At 47.5% G+C, this 17,939-nt stretch overlaps 2 protein-coding genes across 9 annotated transcripts in view; one reads left to right on the forward strand and one right to left on the reverse strand.

Moving 5' to 3' along the window:
* HPSE (heparanase) overlaps positions 1-16,748 on the forward strand; it is an 81,667-nt gene extending 64,919 nt beyond the window's left edge. For 3 of the 4 annotated variants that reach the window (XR_015049928.1, XR_015049927.1, XM_085848560.1), the window contains one exon: positions 6,935-7,740. Coding sequence is in view for 2 of the 4 variants with exons in the window: in XM_085848560.1 (XP_085704686.1) it covers positions 6,935-7,115 (181 nt within the window). In the remaining 2 variants the exon portion in view is untranslated. Of the gene's footprint in view, positions 1-6,934; positions 7,741-16,616 lie in introns of those variants that run through there. The other variant, XM_085848562.1, reaches the window with a different exon arrangement.
* Positions 7,558-17,939, reverse strand: part of LOC147015929 (metal transporter CNNM2-like) — a 144,596-nt gene continuing 134,214 nt past the window's right edge. For all 5 annotated transcript variants that reach the window (XR_015049926.1, XM_085848554.1, XM_085848553.1 and 2 more), the window contains one exon: positions 7,558-16,779. Coding sequence is in view for 4 of the 5 variants with exons in the window: in XM_085848554.1 (XP_085704680.1) it covers positions 16,736-16,779 (44 nt within the window). In the remaining variant the exon portion in view is untranslated. The remainder of the gene's footprint in view (positions 16,780-17,939) is intronic.

The following is a 17,939-nucleotide window of genomic DNA, read 5'->3' on the forward strand; positions in this document are numbered from 1 at the left end:
CGCAGCCGCGCACGTGGCGGCCTTGTGCGAAGCACAGCACTGACTCCGCACTCGCTGCTGTGCAAACCCGGCACGTTGCTCAAAATAGCTGCTGCCGCTCCTCGGCCCTTGTCCTTCATCTGGTCCCATCATGTCGTCGCCGTTCAACGCACACACTCCTGTGTGCCACGACGCTCACACACTCCACCATGGCACTCTGACACGGAGATGCGGTTGCGTTCTCCCGCATACCGACTGTCATCTCCCTCACGTACAGCGACCTCACACACGCTGCCTCTCTCACACATCGCCTTTCACTCACACACCATACTACTCACTCACGCGGTTCCTGTCACACGCGGTGCTTCATCCACACACGGTGCTTCATCCACACACGGTGTTTCATCCACACACGGTGCTTCATCCACACCATGCGTGCTGCAAAGCACGCATTTCGGCACACTCGCAAACACACATTTCAACACCACACACACCGGAAAACAACCACGCTGGGAATTAGCACCACCTCAAGGGGTCCCAGGGTTTCCATAACCCCCAAGCTCCGCTTGCACCCATTCACAGCACTCGCCCCCTTTACCTCACAAGACTCAACTGGACTCTCCTCGTCGCGATCCGCCTCAAGGGGGCACAGTCCCTCACCTCGTTCCTGAAGGAGGCCATCCTGCTGCTCGCACCAGGTCACAAAACACTCCCCCAACTCAACCCCATTGTCCCTCACTATCCCTACCTGTGTGTGCTCGTCAATTACCTAAAGTTTCTCCTCTACTTGCTTTATCTCAGTCACCTCGTTTATTATTTCCGTTTCTTCCTGGCTTTTCATCTCTGTTTCCTGTTCTATTCCCCGTGGCTCTGGTGTTCCTTCCTTTGTCTCCTGCGTCTCCGTGCATTTCTCAGTCACTTCCACGTGTCTCGTCCTGCATGTCTGTCACCTCATTTAATTTTTCCCTCTGTGTCACCGTCACTTTTTCCGTCACCTGCACGAGTCTCACCCAACGTGTCTCCCGAATTATTTTGTCCTCCACCGCGGAGCCGACACAATCCACACTCTCCCTCAGCTCGCTCGCTGGATCGGTGCCTCTGCCATGTGGCGCCGCCATTTTGCACTCCACTGCCCGTATCTCGCCACGTGCAGGCGCCATTATGCCTCTTATGCCCAGACTTACTGCCTTTTGCCCTTCCTGGATATCCAGCCCCATGCTCTACATTTCACCCTGCATTTCTTTCATTTCGTTTTTCATTTCTTCCTTCATTTCCTTTGAGTTTCCATCCATTTTTGCCAGCAATATTTCTAATAGCTGGCCCATGTCAGGTGGCCCGGTGGCAGTCGCTTCGCCATTATCGGGCGCGGATCCCCCAGGGACTGAGGAGGGATTTTGACGGAGGAGGGGGGGGTGTCATACACCGTGGCCCCCGCCGCTGCACCCATTGCGAACTCTGCATTTATTTGCGGGGAATAGTCAACCTGCATAATGGGAGGGCCTGCATGGTCATTTCGTCCTGAGCCATAGATTCTAACATTTCCAAATCCATTCCTAATCCCTCCTGCCCCTGCTCGCCTTGGCTGAACATTTTACGTGCTGGGAATAAAATTTATAACGCTCATAATTTGGGGACACGGTGGGGGGGGGGGGTTGCTCCATATACCCCTGATCCGACTCCGTGAATTTTGCTACGGAGGCAGAGGGGGCCGAATCGCACTCCTGACAACCAGTTGTTACTGGCCGGGGGTCAGCCGGAGCCACAAGTCGAGTAGGCCCGACCGATCGCCCGGAATATAGATCGCCGCCCGGATAACTCTGAGCGACGGGTCCTTGTACAAGAACCGAAATACGCCAATCGACAGATCACGTGGGGTAGGGTCGATTGCCAATCTTCAATGTACCTAAATACCCACGTGATCCAACTACCGGGGTATTCGACCCTCGATGGAACTCGTACGGAACAAACCGCCGAGGTGAGCTTGTCCGTGCGCGATTCCGAGCAGCGTAATCGCCGAGAACCGTCGGTCCAAATGTCCCCCTATTACGGCAAACCAACGGCTTTCTAACTCCCAACACACGAAATGCTCAGTCAATGAGGGAATGGACGCAACGAGTAGGTTTACATTCACACAAGGACATTTATTATAATAAAACACGTATGCAATTAAATAAGGCAAAACACGGATGCAATTATACAAGCAACAAAGGCATGACAAAAGAACTACAACCGTCTACTTATTATGTACAGTCATTTACATTTAACAGCAGTTCCTACTTATTTTACGGGCCCACGGACACACGCACACATACACACAAGAAATGGTGGCTGAGGCCTTCAATCACGAGCTCCAGCTCGGAGGACAGGTGAGCTGAAACTCAGAGCCTAACTCGTACCTCTCCACCTCGTGTGGTCTTCAACTTGTCCGGTCCCAGGCTCCAGCGAGAGCGAGCTGGATCCAAATCGCCATGAGCCGCGTTCCTGAGCTCCCACGAATCCTCCCGCGCTTCTCAACACGTGCCGGTGAGACGAGGCGCCGATCCTTCCTGTCGATGCGTCGCTTCCCCGAGGAACCAACTCCAAGAAGAAGCCGATGCGTCGCACCAAACCGGGAAACAAAATGGAGAACGAAAAGCTCCACGAACCAAGAAGAAGAGGAATAAGAGGAAGAAGCCTCCACTCGCAGCTCGAGCCGAACAACCGGCTCAAGTTCCTTCCAAAACAAAGCAGAAGCCGAAGCTCACTGAGCCAGCCGAAGCAAAAAGCTTCCGAAGGCCTCAAGCCAAGCAAGCCAAGCAGGACTCGATGGCCTGCTGAACGACTGCTCTCTCCGAAACAAAAAAGCTTACTAACTCCCACGGGACTCAGCACACGAACTCTGCACACGGGACTCAGAATGGAACTCTGCACACGGGACTCTTCACGAACTCTGCCACGGGACTCCCACCACGAACAAAGGATCTCCTCTTTATCCTTTGCACCCCCTCCCCCGCACCCGGCATGATTCATGCCCTCGTGATCCACCCCCCGCTCAACCACGGGTGGGAGGGAGTTGTTTACGTGACGGGATGGCAGGGTTCTTCTTCTTTGCAGAAGAGGGGGAGGAACGTCTCCATTGTTTCGTTCCCAAACTATTAAATCGATCCGCAGCGCATCTAATCGATCTCTGAACCTTTAAACAATGAAAGGTGAGCTATCTTGGGAACATGCACTTATCGACATAGCTGACTAAGGGAACCTGTATGTTGTGTGCAATTGAATTCCAAATTCTTAACAAATATATATATATATATATATATATATATATATATATATATATATATATATATATATACATATATATATATATACATATATATACACACACACACACACACACACACACACACACACACACACACACACACACACACACACACACACACACACACACACACACACACACACACACACACACACACACGGGGGGGGGGGGGGATAAGCACACAGCACCATGCCGGGCAGCTGTAGATAAAGCTTACAGGGTTTTAGGTTATACTTATAGGGGGATAAATCTATATTTTAAAAGGAGCTGTCTGTCTGTTTTTCTGTTTGTCATGCTATAACTTAACAGATTAACAGATGTCAATGAAACTAATGACAGTGGATTCAGGGAGTTCCCAGGAAGGTTTATTTTGCAGAAAAATAATTAATATAAAATAAAAAGGATGGTTTGTGTATGGGTACATGGGTACATGGGCACATGTGACAAAACTGCAAACACCAACTTGCAACGCTGGTTACCCCTGCCTGGATCTCCCAGGAATCCTGGTTTGTTCTATCCCCAGAGATTAGCCATTGCAGCAAAGATTGGTATTCCTGTCAGCAAAGTGACAGGTCTTATCTGCTCATTATAAATCACGAGGTTGTGTAAACACTACAGGAATTTAGTGAGGCTTCATCTAAGGAAGGACAAAGCTGCCACTGAGAGGGGTCAACGTTGTGACTAAATTTATTCTGGGGTGAGCTCGACTAACTATGAGGAGCAACTGAACAAGACAGAACTTTATACATTATAAAAAGGGTGATTACAATAGGATCTGAAAGATGTTTAAATGATAAAGGGTACAGATAAAACTAGAACAGAGCACATACCTCCACCAGGCTGAAGAGTTTATGTTTTGTAACCCACTGATAGGCTGGATCTGGATCCAGACCTGAACCAAAATCTAATCTGCTTGTTCTTGTCACCAAATCCACTCATCCACCGAGTTTTGTCATAACTCATACAAAACATTTTGAAATATCATGCGATAAATCGTTTTTGGCCCCATCTCTCAGTGGTGAAGCATCATTTTAAATTTTCGTGTCCGGATCCGGATTTTCATCAAAGTTGAATTGATTCTTCCTCGTCACACACCCAACCTGTACACCAAATTTCATCGAAATCCGTCCGCAACCTTTTGAGATATTCTGCTCACAGACAAGCAGACAGGGGTCCACCATCGGTTGTGGAGTTATTAAATGCAGGCCGTTTTTTGCAGTTAATAAATGCAGGTGACAGGACCAAGGGCCACAATCTTACAGTGAACAAGGACAAATGTGTCCGAGAGCCGCATCATTCCACCAGTCAATCTCCTTGCTATGCTAGCTTCCAGGGCATCGAGTGCCTCCAGGGCATCAGGTGGCCCTAGGGCATCAAGTGCCCCCAGGGCATCGGGTGCCCCCAGGGCATCGGGTGCCTCCAGGGCATCGGATGCCTCCAGGGCATCAGGCGCCTCCAGGGCATCAGGTGCCCTCAGGGCATCAAGTTCCCCAGGGCATCAAGTTCCCCAGGGCATCAAGTTCCCCAGGGCATCAGGTGCCTTTAGGGCCTTTAGGGCGTTTAGGGCATCACATGCCTCAGGGCATCAGGTACCTCCATGTAGCCTCCCTGCCTGCTTCACTCCCTATTCTCACCCCCAGAAAGGTTTTGTCTTCACCAGAAGAAGAAGAACAACAAGAAGAAGAAGAAGAATGCAGAGCTCTCTTCAGGCCCTGTCACACCTTGACGATTTAGCTAGCGTATGCCTGACGTATGGAAAATTTGGCTAAAATGCTGGCACATGTCGAATATGTTATGGGTAAGTTTGTATACGTTAAGAGCAGGCTGGCATACGTCTTAGTACGCTGGCATACGTCGTAGTACGCCGAGGTGTTAGACAAATTTTCCATGCTTGAAATTTTTCGATGTATGCCAGCGTATGACTCACACATTCCGCATAATGCTGGCCATAAGTTGTAGGCACGTTAAGCGATCATTGACACACGTTACTTGTAAGTTACTCATAAGTCGAAACACGTCGAGGTAATGTTTATCGTACCCGAAACTTATTTATAACTTATGAGTAACGTGTTGTAGGCACGTTACGCGATCGTTGACGCACGTCGACACACGTTACTTGTACGTTACTCATAAGTCGAAACACGTCAATGTAATGGTTCACGTCAGTGTTCCAGACTCCCTGGTTTATTTTTTTTTCTTGGGTATGACTGATGTTGACACTTCGATTTCTAGTGCGGTTATAGTATAATATAATTAATAGGCTGCTGCTTAACGATTTAAATCATAACCGCACTAGAAATCGAAGTGTCAACATCACCGTCATACCGAAGAAAAAAACCCCCCAAAAAACCAGGGAGTCTGGAACACTAACGCTAACCATTACATTGACGTGTTTCGACTTATGAGTAACGTACAAGTAACGTATGTCGACGTGTGTCAACGATCGCGTAGCGTGCCTACAACTTATGCCAGCGTATGCAGAATGTGTGTCATACGTCGAGTACGTCGAGAAATTTGCAACATGCTGAAAATTTCTCGACGTACTCGGCGTATGACGACGTATGCCAGTGTACTACGACGTATGCCTGCGTACTACGACTTATGCCAGCGTGCTATTAATGTATACAAAACTTACCCATAACGTATTCGACGTGTGCCAGCTTGGTTCGGTAAATTTTTCATACGTCGGCATACGCTGGCTAAAACGTCAAGGTGTGACAGCGGCTTCACACTTCGATGTCTAGTGTGGTTATGATTTGAATCGTCAAGCCGCAGCCTATGAATAGCCTACGCCACGTGATCGTGGACGATACGCTGCCGCGTGCTATGCATAAGTTAGACTATCGTTGGGCATAGGTTGTGAACGCCGAAAACACGCTCAGCATTCGTTGGTATGAGTTATCTATATGTGATTAAAACGTTCTGTGTACGTTATTAACACGTTATGCATACGTCCAACACGTTATTATACGCCCAAAACTTTAAAAAAAACATCAATAGTTCAGCGTACGCCAGCGTTTTACATACATTTTGAGACCTTTCCATACACTGGCTAAAACGTCAAGGTGTGACAGGGCCTTTAGAGCTAGCGATCACTACGCAACGCGGCTAAAAAAGATGAGAGTTAGGCCAGTATCAAGGCAGGGGCCTATTACCGAGAGAGAAGTTAATGTATGAAATGGTCTCCCTGGAAAGTAGTAGGTACTTAGCAGTGGGGATAGAGAGGAGGGGGTATGGGTACATGGATATCAACAGGACTGGTAAGTACTGCAGAGGCAGTCCATTTTATAATGTTGTTTATTTATATTTATGTTAGGCTCATGGTGGAGCTTGTACGTAAATCTCATGCAGGACATAGACATTTGACATTGGTTTACTTGAAGGTGAATTCCATTAACGTCAGTACTGTATACACAATGGACAAAAAAAACATATAGGATATGGGATTCAAGCTTCGGTTCCTTGTGTCATGAGCAATCAATTTGTATGGAAACGTGAAACGGGTCTTGTCCCTAATTGTCTAAAAACAAGTGACAATACATAAGTTTCGGCCAACAAAAGTTCTTTAAACTTGTACAGGAATTATCTGTAACATTTGTTTTGAACAGTGCATTGACTGGTTTCTCACCACCTGTGCATTTCGTCTGACAGGTCCGTATTACTTAATGGGAAGAAACTGGAGATGATTAGTGAAACAGAGCTGCCACCATTGCTACCTCGGAAGCTTCCACAAGGTTCTCTTCTCACCCTTCCTGCTCAATCGTTCGGCTTCTACGTGCTTCGTGATGCACACGTGCCAGCATGCTTACACCAGACTCCAGTACAAGGCTGAAATGTCTGGGCATCTTTAAAATCCACCAACTAATGCCGGCAGATGGGATGCCAAGTTTAACGTCCAACCGAGGGATGGCACACACACTGAATTACCCTGCCTGTGAAACACCAGGAAGAGTTTTTGGCTGGGTCGGGATTCACACCTATTTGGCCATCCTGCCAGCCCTTAACATTCACACTGCAATTATGCATATGGAGGAATGCAAATCAAATTTATGAATGTGCTAATTTTTTTTTTCCCCCGAAAAGGAAAATTCCATTTACCTGTCTGCTTGCGAGGGCAAACATTGGAACTCAGCAACTTGTTCCGGAGCAGTAAATTCCATTCGCTGTCGGCCTGCAACAGTTTCTCAAACAAAAAGTCGAAATTGGTCCAAATTATTTTTTAATGGATATGATATTCAAATATGAAAGCAGTGTAACTTTGCACATGTACATAATTTTTCTTTCCATTTCAAGACTTTGAAACAGCTTTATTATATTGTTAATTGCCATAGCCTGTAAGAATTTGCTGATATATGAAACCGAATATACTGTACACCCAACCCCCTCCAGCAAAATAAGCCAATGCTTTCTTCATTTCATTTGTACTATGCCAAAATAAAACGAAATAGTTCCAACAATTTTGTGGAATGGGTCCTTGATTTTCAAGCCAAAATACACAGACACTTAAACTTTTGCTCAACAAATGTCTTCATATTATTAAGTATTCGTACTTTATTTATATTAGAGCACTAGAAAAGGCACCCAGCGTTGCCAGGCAATGCCGGGGCCCTCCTCCTACCCCTTCCCCGCCATCATCCCACCCAACCCTACCCCTCCCACCCCTTCTTCACTCCTGAGTTGGCGGATTAAAATACCCTGAGGACAATCGCCAGGTCTAACTTGGTCTGTGTGCCAAATGTGGTGGTTGTCAGTCTGGCAGTCTTTACAAAAACCGCGAACGTACAAACAGACGACTAATTTTATTTATTAGATGTGCAATTGTCAATTGGTACCACCTGAGATAGCAAGTTTTACTGGTACCACTTTAGGTAGCACCAGTAAAATTGGGAAAACAAACTTAGAATTTGGTAAAAAAAAATACTGAAAAGCATCTACCAGGATTATTAGGTCACTGGCATAATTAGGGTATTACACAAAATATTTGATTCCATTGAGGATTACTCTAAGATAGAGTAGTGAAAGGTTGAACTCTAACCACAGGAATAACTAGAAGGGCATTCAGTAGAGCGCATCCCTCCACCAAGCTTATTAGTTTACGTTTTGTATCCCACTGATAGGCCAGATCTGGATTTGGACCTGAACTAAAATTTAATCTGCTTGTTCTTGTCACCTAATCAACTCAACCACCAAGTTTCGTCCAAATCCATGCACAATTTATCGTTTTATCCCAATCACTCAATGGTGAAGAATCACCTCAAAAATTATCGGTTCTGGATTCAGATATTCACCAAAATCTAATCATTTCATCCTCGTCACATACCCAAGCTCTCCACCAACTTTCACCCGAATCCATCCACAACTTTTTTGAGTTATTTTGTTCGTAAACAAGCAAACAGACAGACGGGATGAATACAACCTTCGTCCACCTTCGGTGGGCAGAGGTAATTAAAATATCTGAGGAACCCGCAAATTTGTGATCTGTTTCAGGAAAGGGGGAGGGGTGAAAGTGTGGTATCCCGACCCTTGAACTACTGCTCTGCAAATGGTATCACATCTGGTTAACATCTACAGACATGTGGAATCTGACAGTACTCCATGTCAGGATGCCATGGGGGAAAAACTGGCTGCCCATTCAAATGTGTACAAAATGATGCACTTAAAGACTACAAGAGAGTGAAGTCATCAATGATCTCTCCGACTCTCTGGAAAATCCTCTTTATCTCTTTGCTGATGACTTCACCCTCTGCCGTACCATCTGTCATCCTTCAGACCAGCAAGCAGCAGCTTCTTTTCTCACTACAGATCTGGATAAAATCACAAACTGGTCCAACACGTGGAACATGTCTTTCAATCCAGACAAATCTCACACTCTCACTATGTCTCTCCGAAAGGACCATTTGGAACCCCCACCCCACCCCCACCACATCCACTTTCTCAATAATCCTCTGGAAGAAGTCCTTTCTTTCAAGCTTCTGGGTCTCACTATCTGCCACGATTTTTCCTGGGAAAGCCACATTCCAACCTCGCCTCTAAAGCCAGTCGCCGACAGGGAATCCTCCGTCATGCAAAGTCCATCCTCGGCCCACCTGAGCTCCTGACCACATACAAAGCTTTTGTCTGCAGCCTGATGGAATACTGCTCTCCCCTCTGGGATGGTGCTCCTGCCTCCCACCTTTCTCGGCTTCACGCTGTGGAAACCAAGGCATTTCGGATCATTGGCATCTCCCATGATGAGGCTGAGTCTTTGGGCTTCTCACTCTCTCACCGCAGGCATGTCGGTGGCCTTTCTGTCTTCTACCATCTCCTTTCCGATCTCACCCCCCCACACCCCCCGTGCTCTGTCTGCGATTTGTCCCCACCATATTTCTGCAGGGCGCTCAAGGTCCGACAACAACTCCCTTCTGGTAAAACTACCAAAATCACAAATCACTGCTCACCTTCACTCTTTCATTCCTCTTTTTTCCCGCCTTTGGAATAAACTCCTTCGCTCTGTTCAATCCCATTCTCCCCTCCAGGCCTTCAAAACAGCTGTTCACCACCACCTCTTGTCGTCCTCCATCCAAATCCTCAATCTTTTATACTCCCGTTAATCCACACCAAACCCACCTCCTTCAAATTCCGTTTTCCTTCCTGAAAGTCATGTAATGTCCATCTTGTATACCCCGTGTTCCCCGCCCCATCCCTCTCCCTTCCACAGATCTCATAATATCACTGTTTCCTAATGTTTTATCCTTCCCACTCCTGTCCCTCTTGTCTCATGCCCCCCTTGCTGTGCGTTGTGTGTTAGCTCTCATACGAGCCTTGACAAGGTTTACAAAAAGAAAAAGTCATAAGAATTTAAAGACCATACCTTTTAGTCTTGAACATTTTCATAACCAACAAGTATGAAAAAGCCACCAAAATACATCGCTAAAGTACCAGTTCGAGAGATCGCAAAATCACTGAAATGTTCATTTTCAGAATTGTTGGTCATTCTTTGTTGGGTATCGCACCCGTAACAGAACAATTTTTTTTGTTTTACTTTATTAAAAAAAATAATACACGAGTTCTGAAGTAATGTCACGGCATGACAACGCACAGCTTTGTTTTACACACTCATAGAATATGGCTGCCGCAGCTTTGTGAAGATGGTACGGCGTTTCATTCCAGATTGTAATGAGCAATCGGAGAGTCCTACCTGCAGCTTTTATCATTTTCCAAAGGAATCAAGCGTTCCTATCGTTTTGTGAAGAGTAAGCGAGTTTGTGCCAGTACCTAAATGTGTGATGAGCATGTGGTCTGGTTTTCTTGGATATGCCTTTATACCAGGTTCTACTGCTTATCGATTGTCAGTGTGCGGTTGTCAAGTTCAAAAGCTCCGACAATATACACACTTTCACGTTCCCAGTTTGTTAACAATTCAAAATGTTCTCGTTATTGCTGTATTACTCATGTACCCATGTAATACGACACGACTTCAAACATCTTATACTGCACAACCACTCTTTGCTATTCCATAATTCCATTGTTTTGGAATAACTTGGAATATACTGCGAGAAAAGTTTACCATCATCTCTAGAAGGTTTAGAGAGAAGACACTGCCCGATAAATTAAGAATGATCCAGCACATTGCCCAAAAGTAATTGATTCGAGCTGACAACAGGGATTATGGTGGACCAACGGGGTAAGTATTAGATGGAGTTACATATTGTTACGGCTGTGGAAATTCGCAGAACACCATATAGGTCCTTAGTTCAGTTATGCCGATAAGTCCGTGTTCAGTTAGATTTCCCCACCGTTGTTTAATGGGATTATTCGTGTCGCCCGGGCTGTGATCTTTGAGTTAGCCGTTTTTCTTTACTATCGTTATTTTGGACCAACCACAACGCCAACGACCAACCACCTTCTCCACCACGCCACCCACCAACCACCTTCTCCACGCCACCCACCAACCACCTTCACCACGCCACCCACCAACCACCACGTCAATCTCCACACCACCTTCATGACGCCGACATCTCCCCACCATCTCCTAAACCGCATCTCCCCCACACAAATAACATCGCCTCACCTTCATCCCCGAAGCGACGCCATCTTTGCACCAGCCGCGGCGAATCACCAGCGAACAGCGTCGCTGCAAACCAACGCGGGGGGTTTCGTTGTTGGCGCAAGCGACGGTGATTTCACGCACGTCCGCTCTGTAAAAGCTTCGCCTCGGAAATCGGATCACAGGAGAAAAAGGGGCGGGGCCTGTGGAGGTCAGAGGTCAGAGAGCGGAGGTCAGATCCCGTCTCACCAACCCTATAAAACAGCGCGTGGAGCGCCAGTTGTCAGTCGTAGTCATCGGTGGAGTCTGGAGGCGGTCGGAGAAGTCTAGAGCCGGAGGAGCACAGGCGGGGCGAAGTCCAGTGGAGCGGAGGACGCGCGAGGCAGAGAGCGTGGCTAGGCCTGCAGTGCCGGGCAGACCTGCGCGATTGTGTGGGGAGAGCCGGAGAGAGCTCGCCAGGCAGCGCCAAACGGTCGGACGTGATCGGGCTTTGGGATGGTCCGAGCGTCGTGGAGGAACGGACGGGTTCTAACAAAGAGCATCAACTTTGAAAGAGCATCCAAACCTGTTCGTTCCTCTCAGCGCGTCGCTGGCTGAGGCCCGACACCCGGCCGCCTGGCAAGGCCTGGGCGCAACCGCGGCTACGCTAGCTGCTGTGGGGAAAGAGCGTCGCAGGTCGCCCCATCGAGACACCACGAGGGTGGAGGTAACCTGCAACGGTCTCGTGGGACTCCTTCGGTCCGCCAAGTCCCACGTAATAAAGGCCTATGGGTCCAGTCTGACCCCCTTGTCTCTCAGGGGGTCTTTTCTTGATTTATTTGTGTGAATGTTGATTTGATTTATATGTGTGTGAATTTATTTGTGTGAATGTGAATGGCGCCATGTCCTGCAAGTAGAACTGTGTAAGTGCTTGTGAATAATAATCATAGACGGTTGTAGTGCTTTTACCTTGCTCGCGTCTTGTCCCCTTCCCCCATTCATTGCATCCCTGTTTACGTGTGCATTATAAATAAATGTCCTTGTGTGAATGTTAACCCGTTCGTCGTATCCTTTTTCCCAAATTGAACTGCTATCTTGCTCTCGGAATAATAGCGGGCTTTTTAATAGCCAATAAAAGAATTGGGTCCAGCGAGGTCTGGCGATAATACACCGCTCGGTTATGCCAGAACGGAATGAACCGCTTCAGCGGTTCGTGTCCAAGCAGACCTCGCTGAGGTTCGGCCTCTCGGTAGTCTGCCCGCGCGAATACTTAGGTATATCGATAATTCGGCGATTGACCCTGTCGCGCACGGGTAGAGTGTTGACTAGGCCGTGGTGTGCGTTTGGAGTACATCCATGACTGGTTTCCGGCGTTGTTCCGGAAGGTCGCGACTGAATTGTCCGTCCGGTGGGCGAGACGGCCGCCATTGGCTAAAGCGGCTGTTCGCACGCGAGGCGGTCGGAAGATTCGTAACACTGGTGTCAGAAGTGGGATACAAATTCATTCCCCTCCAAACTAAATTAATGGGAATCGGACCAAGGGTGTGTAGAGCGACCCTCCATTCCCCCAAATACGAGCTTGAAATTTATTCTGAGAAGCGAGATGGCGTTTCAAGGCGAACGGGAGCAGAAGGGACTAGGTATGGATTTAGAAATGTTAGACTCTATGGCCCAGGACGAAATGACCATACAGAACATGCCTATTACGCAGGTTGAATTTCCCCCACAAACGAACCCAGAGCTCGAAAAGGGCGCGGCAGCCGCGGCTTTCGACACCCCCCCCCCTCCCCTCCTTCGTCAAAGTCCCTCCTCGCTCCCCAGCGAGGCTGCGACCGACCGAGGCGATCCGGCTTCGTCGGGGTCGGCCGAGATCGGCAAAGTGGAGAAATGTTTGCACGGATGCTGCAAGCAATAAACGGAATGGAAAACAAAATGGATACAAATGCGAAAAAAAGGATGAGAATATGCAACAACTGCGAGGTGAAATGCGGCGCGTGGGGCGATGCCTGCAGGAGGGCATAATGGCGGCGCCACGTGCTGGAGCGAGCGAGCTTAGGGGGAGTGTGGACTGTGTCGGCCCCGCGGTGGAAGACAAAATAATTCGGGAGACGAGTTGAGCAAGACTCGTAACGGCAAAGAGAGTGACGGTGACTACGAGGGAAAAATTAAATGGGGTGACTGAGACGTGTAAGAGACACGTGGAGACGAGAGAGATAATAAAGGAAATAAAATGTACAGAGACGCGGGAGATAGAAAAAGTAGAAGAGAGACTACACGATAAAGACGGGGTGAAAGACGAGCACACACACATGGAGTTAGCGAGGAACAATGAAGGGGAGCTCGGGGAATGTGTCGTGACCCGGTGCAAGCAGCCGGATAGCCTCCTTCAGGAATAGAGGGAGACGCTATGCTCCCTTGAAGTGGATCTCGACCAGGTGGGTCCGGTCGAGCTTTGCGAGGTAAAGGGGGCGAGTGCTGTTGACGGGTGCACGTGGAGCTTGGGGGGTGTGAAGGCCCCGGAACCCCTTGTGGCACAAATCTCCATTGTGAATGTCCCGGTGTGTGTGTTCACGAGTGTGGCAAAATGCGTGCTGAAAAGAGTGCGTAGCGTGGGTGAAAGTTTGTGTGTGAAACAGACCGCGTGTGTGAGTAATAGGGTGTGCGTGGTTGCGAGTGAGCCGAAATGCGTGCCTTCCAGCACGCCGTGTGTGGATGAAACCATGTGTGGATGAAGCACCGTGTGCGAGTGAAATGGCGAGCGTGAGTGAAAAGGTGTGTGTAAAGGAAACACCGAGTATGGAAGGAACAGCGTGTGCGAGGGAAACGGCGTGTGTGGTTTCGAAATGTGTGAGTGAAACGGCGCGAGTAAGTGAACGGCCGAGTGTGAGAGAGACCGTGTGTGTGAGGTCGCTGTATGTGAGAGAGATGGCAGTAGGCATGCGCAAACATGCAACCGCATGTCCGAGTGTCATGGAGAGGTGTGTGAGCGTCGTGGCACGTGGGAGTTTGTGCGTGAGAGTGCGACGACGACGGTGCCTGACAGTGGACAAAGGCCGAGTAGCGGCCATAGCTGTGTGGGGGACCGTGCCGGGTTTGCACGGCAGTGCGCGCGGGGTCCGTGCTGTGCGACACATGAGGCCGCCACGTGCGCACCTGTGGGAGTGAAACCCGGTCCGTAAACGCACGCGGTGGATTAGCCGATCCCGCGGATGGACAGAAGGTAGGCTGGATATGGATTTGGACTGGATGGGTTTTCCACGCGAGCGTGTTTGTAAAGCTCCGACGAGCAGAGCACATGTGTTCGCGTGGGGAACCCCTCGAAATGCGAGGCTTGCTTTGAATGCGCAGGGTGATGTCATAGCTGCACGTATAGTTGGAATCCGGCAGAAGGAAAATTCCTGCCGGATGGTACCGTCCGAGGAGGGACGAGGTGCGCGAAGCACAAGCAGCTGCCATGACGTCACAGGGAACGAGCGCAGGTTGCGAGTTGCCGTGCTGGTGTGCGCATGGAAAAAAAAATAAGCAAGCCTGCTTCGGCCGAACAGGATTCCCGGGCAAGGGGTGGAAGACCCCTTGGCTCGGGCACAGGAATACAACTAGTTAGGGGGATGGGTTAGTGTTAGTTAGCCGGCTTCATTGGGGCAGGGACAAGTCCTCATGGAGCCCGTGGAATGGATTAGTTGGAGGGATTTTAGGTCAGATTTAGGATGGGAGATGGAAAATGATTTTGAGGACAGTGGCAGACTGTGGATGTGTGGAGGGGACGTAGCTTAGCTACGTAGATTAAAAGGAACGTGCTATATTGTAAGGGACGACGAGGGAGCACGAGATAGTTATGGGATTTAGTGAGAAGAATGGCAGTGATCAGCGATGTGAGAGATGAGTTGAAGAGTGGAAAAATGTACTTGATGAGTGAATGAGGGCCAGCGGGCCTGAGTGAATGTGGAATGCATGGTGCGATGAGTGATTGGGGGGAGGAGTGATTCCCACCCAAGGGACCCCGGGGTCAGTGTAATGTGAGTTAGTGGGTTCGTCAAATTGAGAAAATGGAGGTCGTTTTGCTGTTGGTACAAATGTAGGCTCAAAACCCGTTTGGAGGGGTGCAGGAGCCCTGTTGACGGGCTGGGAGCGTGGCTGCGAACGGTGAGTATCGCTTAGTGGGTACACCGGGCTAGTCGGCCGCAGTAGGCCAAGGGTCCATGGGGGGCCGGGATAATGTAGTGGGCACGGGTAGGCCCGCATGATGCGAGGCTCGGGGCGCCATTGGCCGCGTGGGCAGTGCATTGGGCACGGGCACCTAGGGAAGGGGCCCGGGGCGCCAGCCTGCCACCTGAGCATTTCAGGGGAGTCGGAAGGTCGCGACTGAATTGTCCGTCCGGTGGGCGAGACGGAAGATTCGTAACAATATTATGGCTGAATGGAGGAATTTTTTTGGGGGGGGGGGGTGAAATGCATCATCCAGTTTATGCAAGACTTTCCTTAACCATTAAATATCTTGAGGTTTCGTTCTAGCTCATAATAGATCTATCAATGATGTGACTGCAAAGAGATATAAACTGTTACTCATAATTTAATAAAATTTATGTGAACAATGTTGCATCAGTTGGTTGAATCATTTATTGCACACATTTGAAAAAAACAGTATATGGTGGGAGAATGGAGTGGTAGGTACGGAGTTGCATGCCCCACACACATGCTGTGTATTTTTATTGTTCATAGCTGTTAACGAGCTGCCTGCAGTTCCTGAGATTTTTCAACAATAGCCATTGCCCAACAGAAATATCATTGCAATAATGGCTCAGGCAATATTATAGAGTAGGTTAACAAGAGGAAGATGCATAACCTGTATTATATAACTATTACTTTAACTATGTAAAATACTCCAACATGTAAGACTGTGTGATCCAGTTATTGCTAGCTTAAGTTTGAGCTTCTCTGAATAGCTGGAGAGATATCCATTGGAAAGATATACATGGCCTCTGCCCTGCAGAGCTGCCCTATTTCTGGTTGTATGCATGGACCTAAAAAGCATTAACGAGCACAAACTCAGTATTTACATTTACTGCTGTAGATTCTACATCATTGAACGGTATGGATATTGTATAAAAAGAATCTTCATTTCCATATCTTGTACCATATTCTTTCCGTGATATTAAAAAGAAATGAGCACAAAACTACGAAATAAAAACTTCCATTTCACATGAACCAAAGGGTTTTTTTTCTGGTGGTATACATGTGGTCATAAACACAAATGCAATGAATTAAATTGTGGAAGCTATTTAAAGTGACAGCCAACATAACCTTTTAACGATGCCTCGACCTCACCAGATGACAAGAGTTTGTCATTCCACTCCGAATGAACCAGGAGTACAACGATCCGAGTCTGTGGAGGCACCGTCAGCTGTGCGTCTCGCCCAAACTCCAAAACAGATCTTCTCAAGTTGATATTAGCTCCTCTTCTCTGTGGGTTCATTCTCACTGCTTACTGACCCTAAAAATGAATGCATTAAAGAGCTGACATGTGATCCTAGTTTTGGTAATAAATGTTTTTACTGTTTTCAAAGCCACTGTGAACTTCATTTTTTACTTGATCTTCTGAAATGTTTCACAATTGTGAAATATGTTATAAGCAATGCAATCAGTTACCTACGAATCCAGGAATATAAAAGTGCCTGCAAGAAGGCCCAACCTCTTAAAAACAAAAGTTCAAGATCAATCTGGGACTATCATGCTGTTTGACATGTTTTAAAGAAATCCAGTGAGTAAAAATTTGATGAAGTTATCTTGTAGGAAGAAAATATTTTACTTTTGACGACAAAAGCACTTTGAAGGGATAAAGCAAAATGCTTTGTTTATAACACAATCTTCTTCAGTACTATATAAATATTGAAAGCAGAGAAATAGTGAAGCACTTCCTTGCAAGCATATACTTTGCTCATAGCATGATATCCACTGTCTATCCACCATCTGCAAATGTCAAGCAGGTTGCTGAGGCAGGAGAGCGAGAGAGGACAATCTAAAATGTGATAAGCTACATTAATTATTCAGGGAACGATGTGATATCATGATGATCATATTACCATAACCTCTCGGAAAGAATTGACATTCCAATTGGTGACAAATTCAGAGTGCTATTGGACTGTTAATAGTCGAGTCAAAATATGATCCGTATCACCTAACCCCCAAAAAATCGCAACAAAACGTTTTATTGTTTTAAATGTTTTAAAATAGGTCATGCTGCGTGCCAGAAAAAAAAGTCTCGGGTAATTTGACCCCGGTAAAGGGGTTAATTTGCATATTTTCGAGATGGCCGCCAATGAAAATTTCAATGTACTACAAACTTTTTTATGGTTGATTTTAGACCCCATAAATGTATTAGCAACATATAGGAACATGGGGTTTCTGAATCAAATGAACATAGTTTCTCCCGCCTATGACGTACTATGACGTTTATGACGTCATAGCGGAAAACCGAAAGCCAACCCCCTTTCTTAGGATGAAAGAGCACAGACAAAAAGCCCCACCAAGAAGATCACAAGGTGATTATGAATAACTGCTGTTTAGGCCTCCCATATGCACTTGTGCTGCCATCTGTGACTTTCAACTAAAACAATAGAATTTCTGGAACTGCTGATATTCACCTTTTCAATG

Source organism: Eptatretus burgeri, chromosome 12 (assembly GCF_056783735.1).
Source record: "Eptatretus burgeri isolate ZD-2024b chromosome 12, Ebu_testis_v1, whole genome shotgun sequence".
NCBI lineage: Eukaryota > Metazoa > Chordata > Myxini > Myxiniformes > Myxinidae > Eptatretus > Eptatretus burgeri.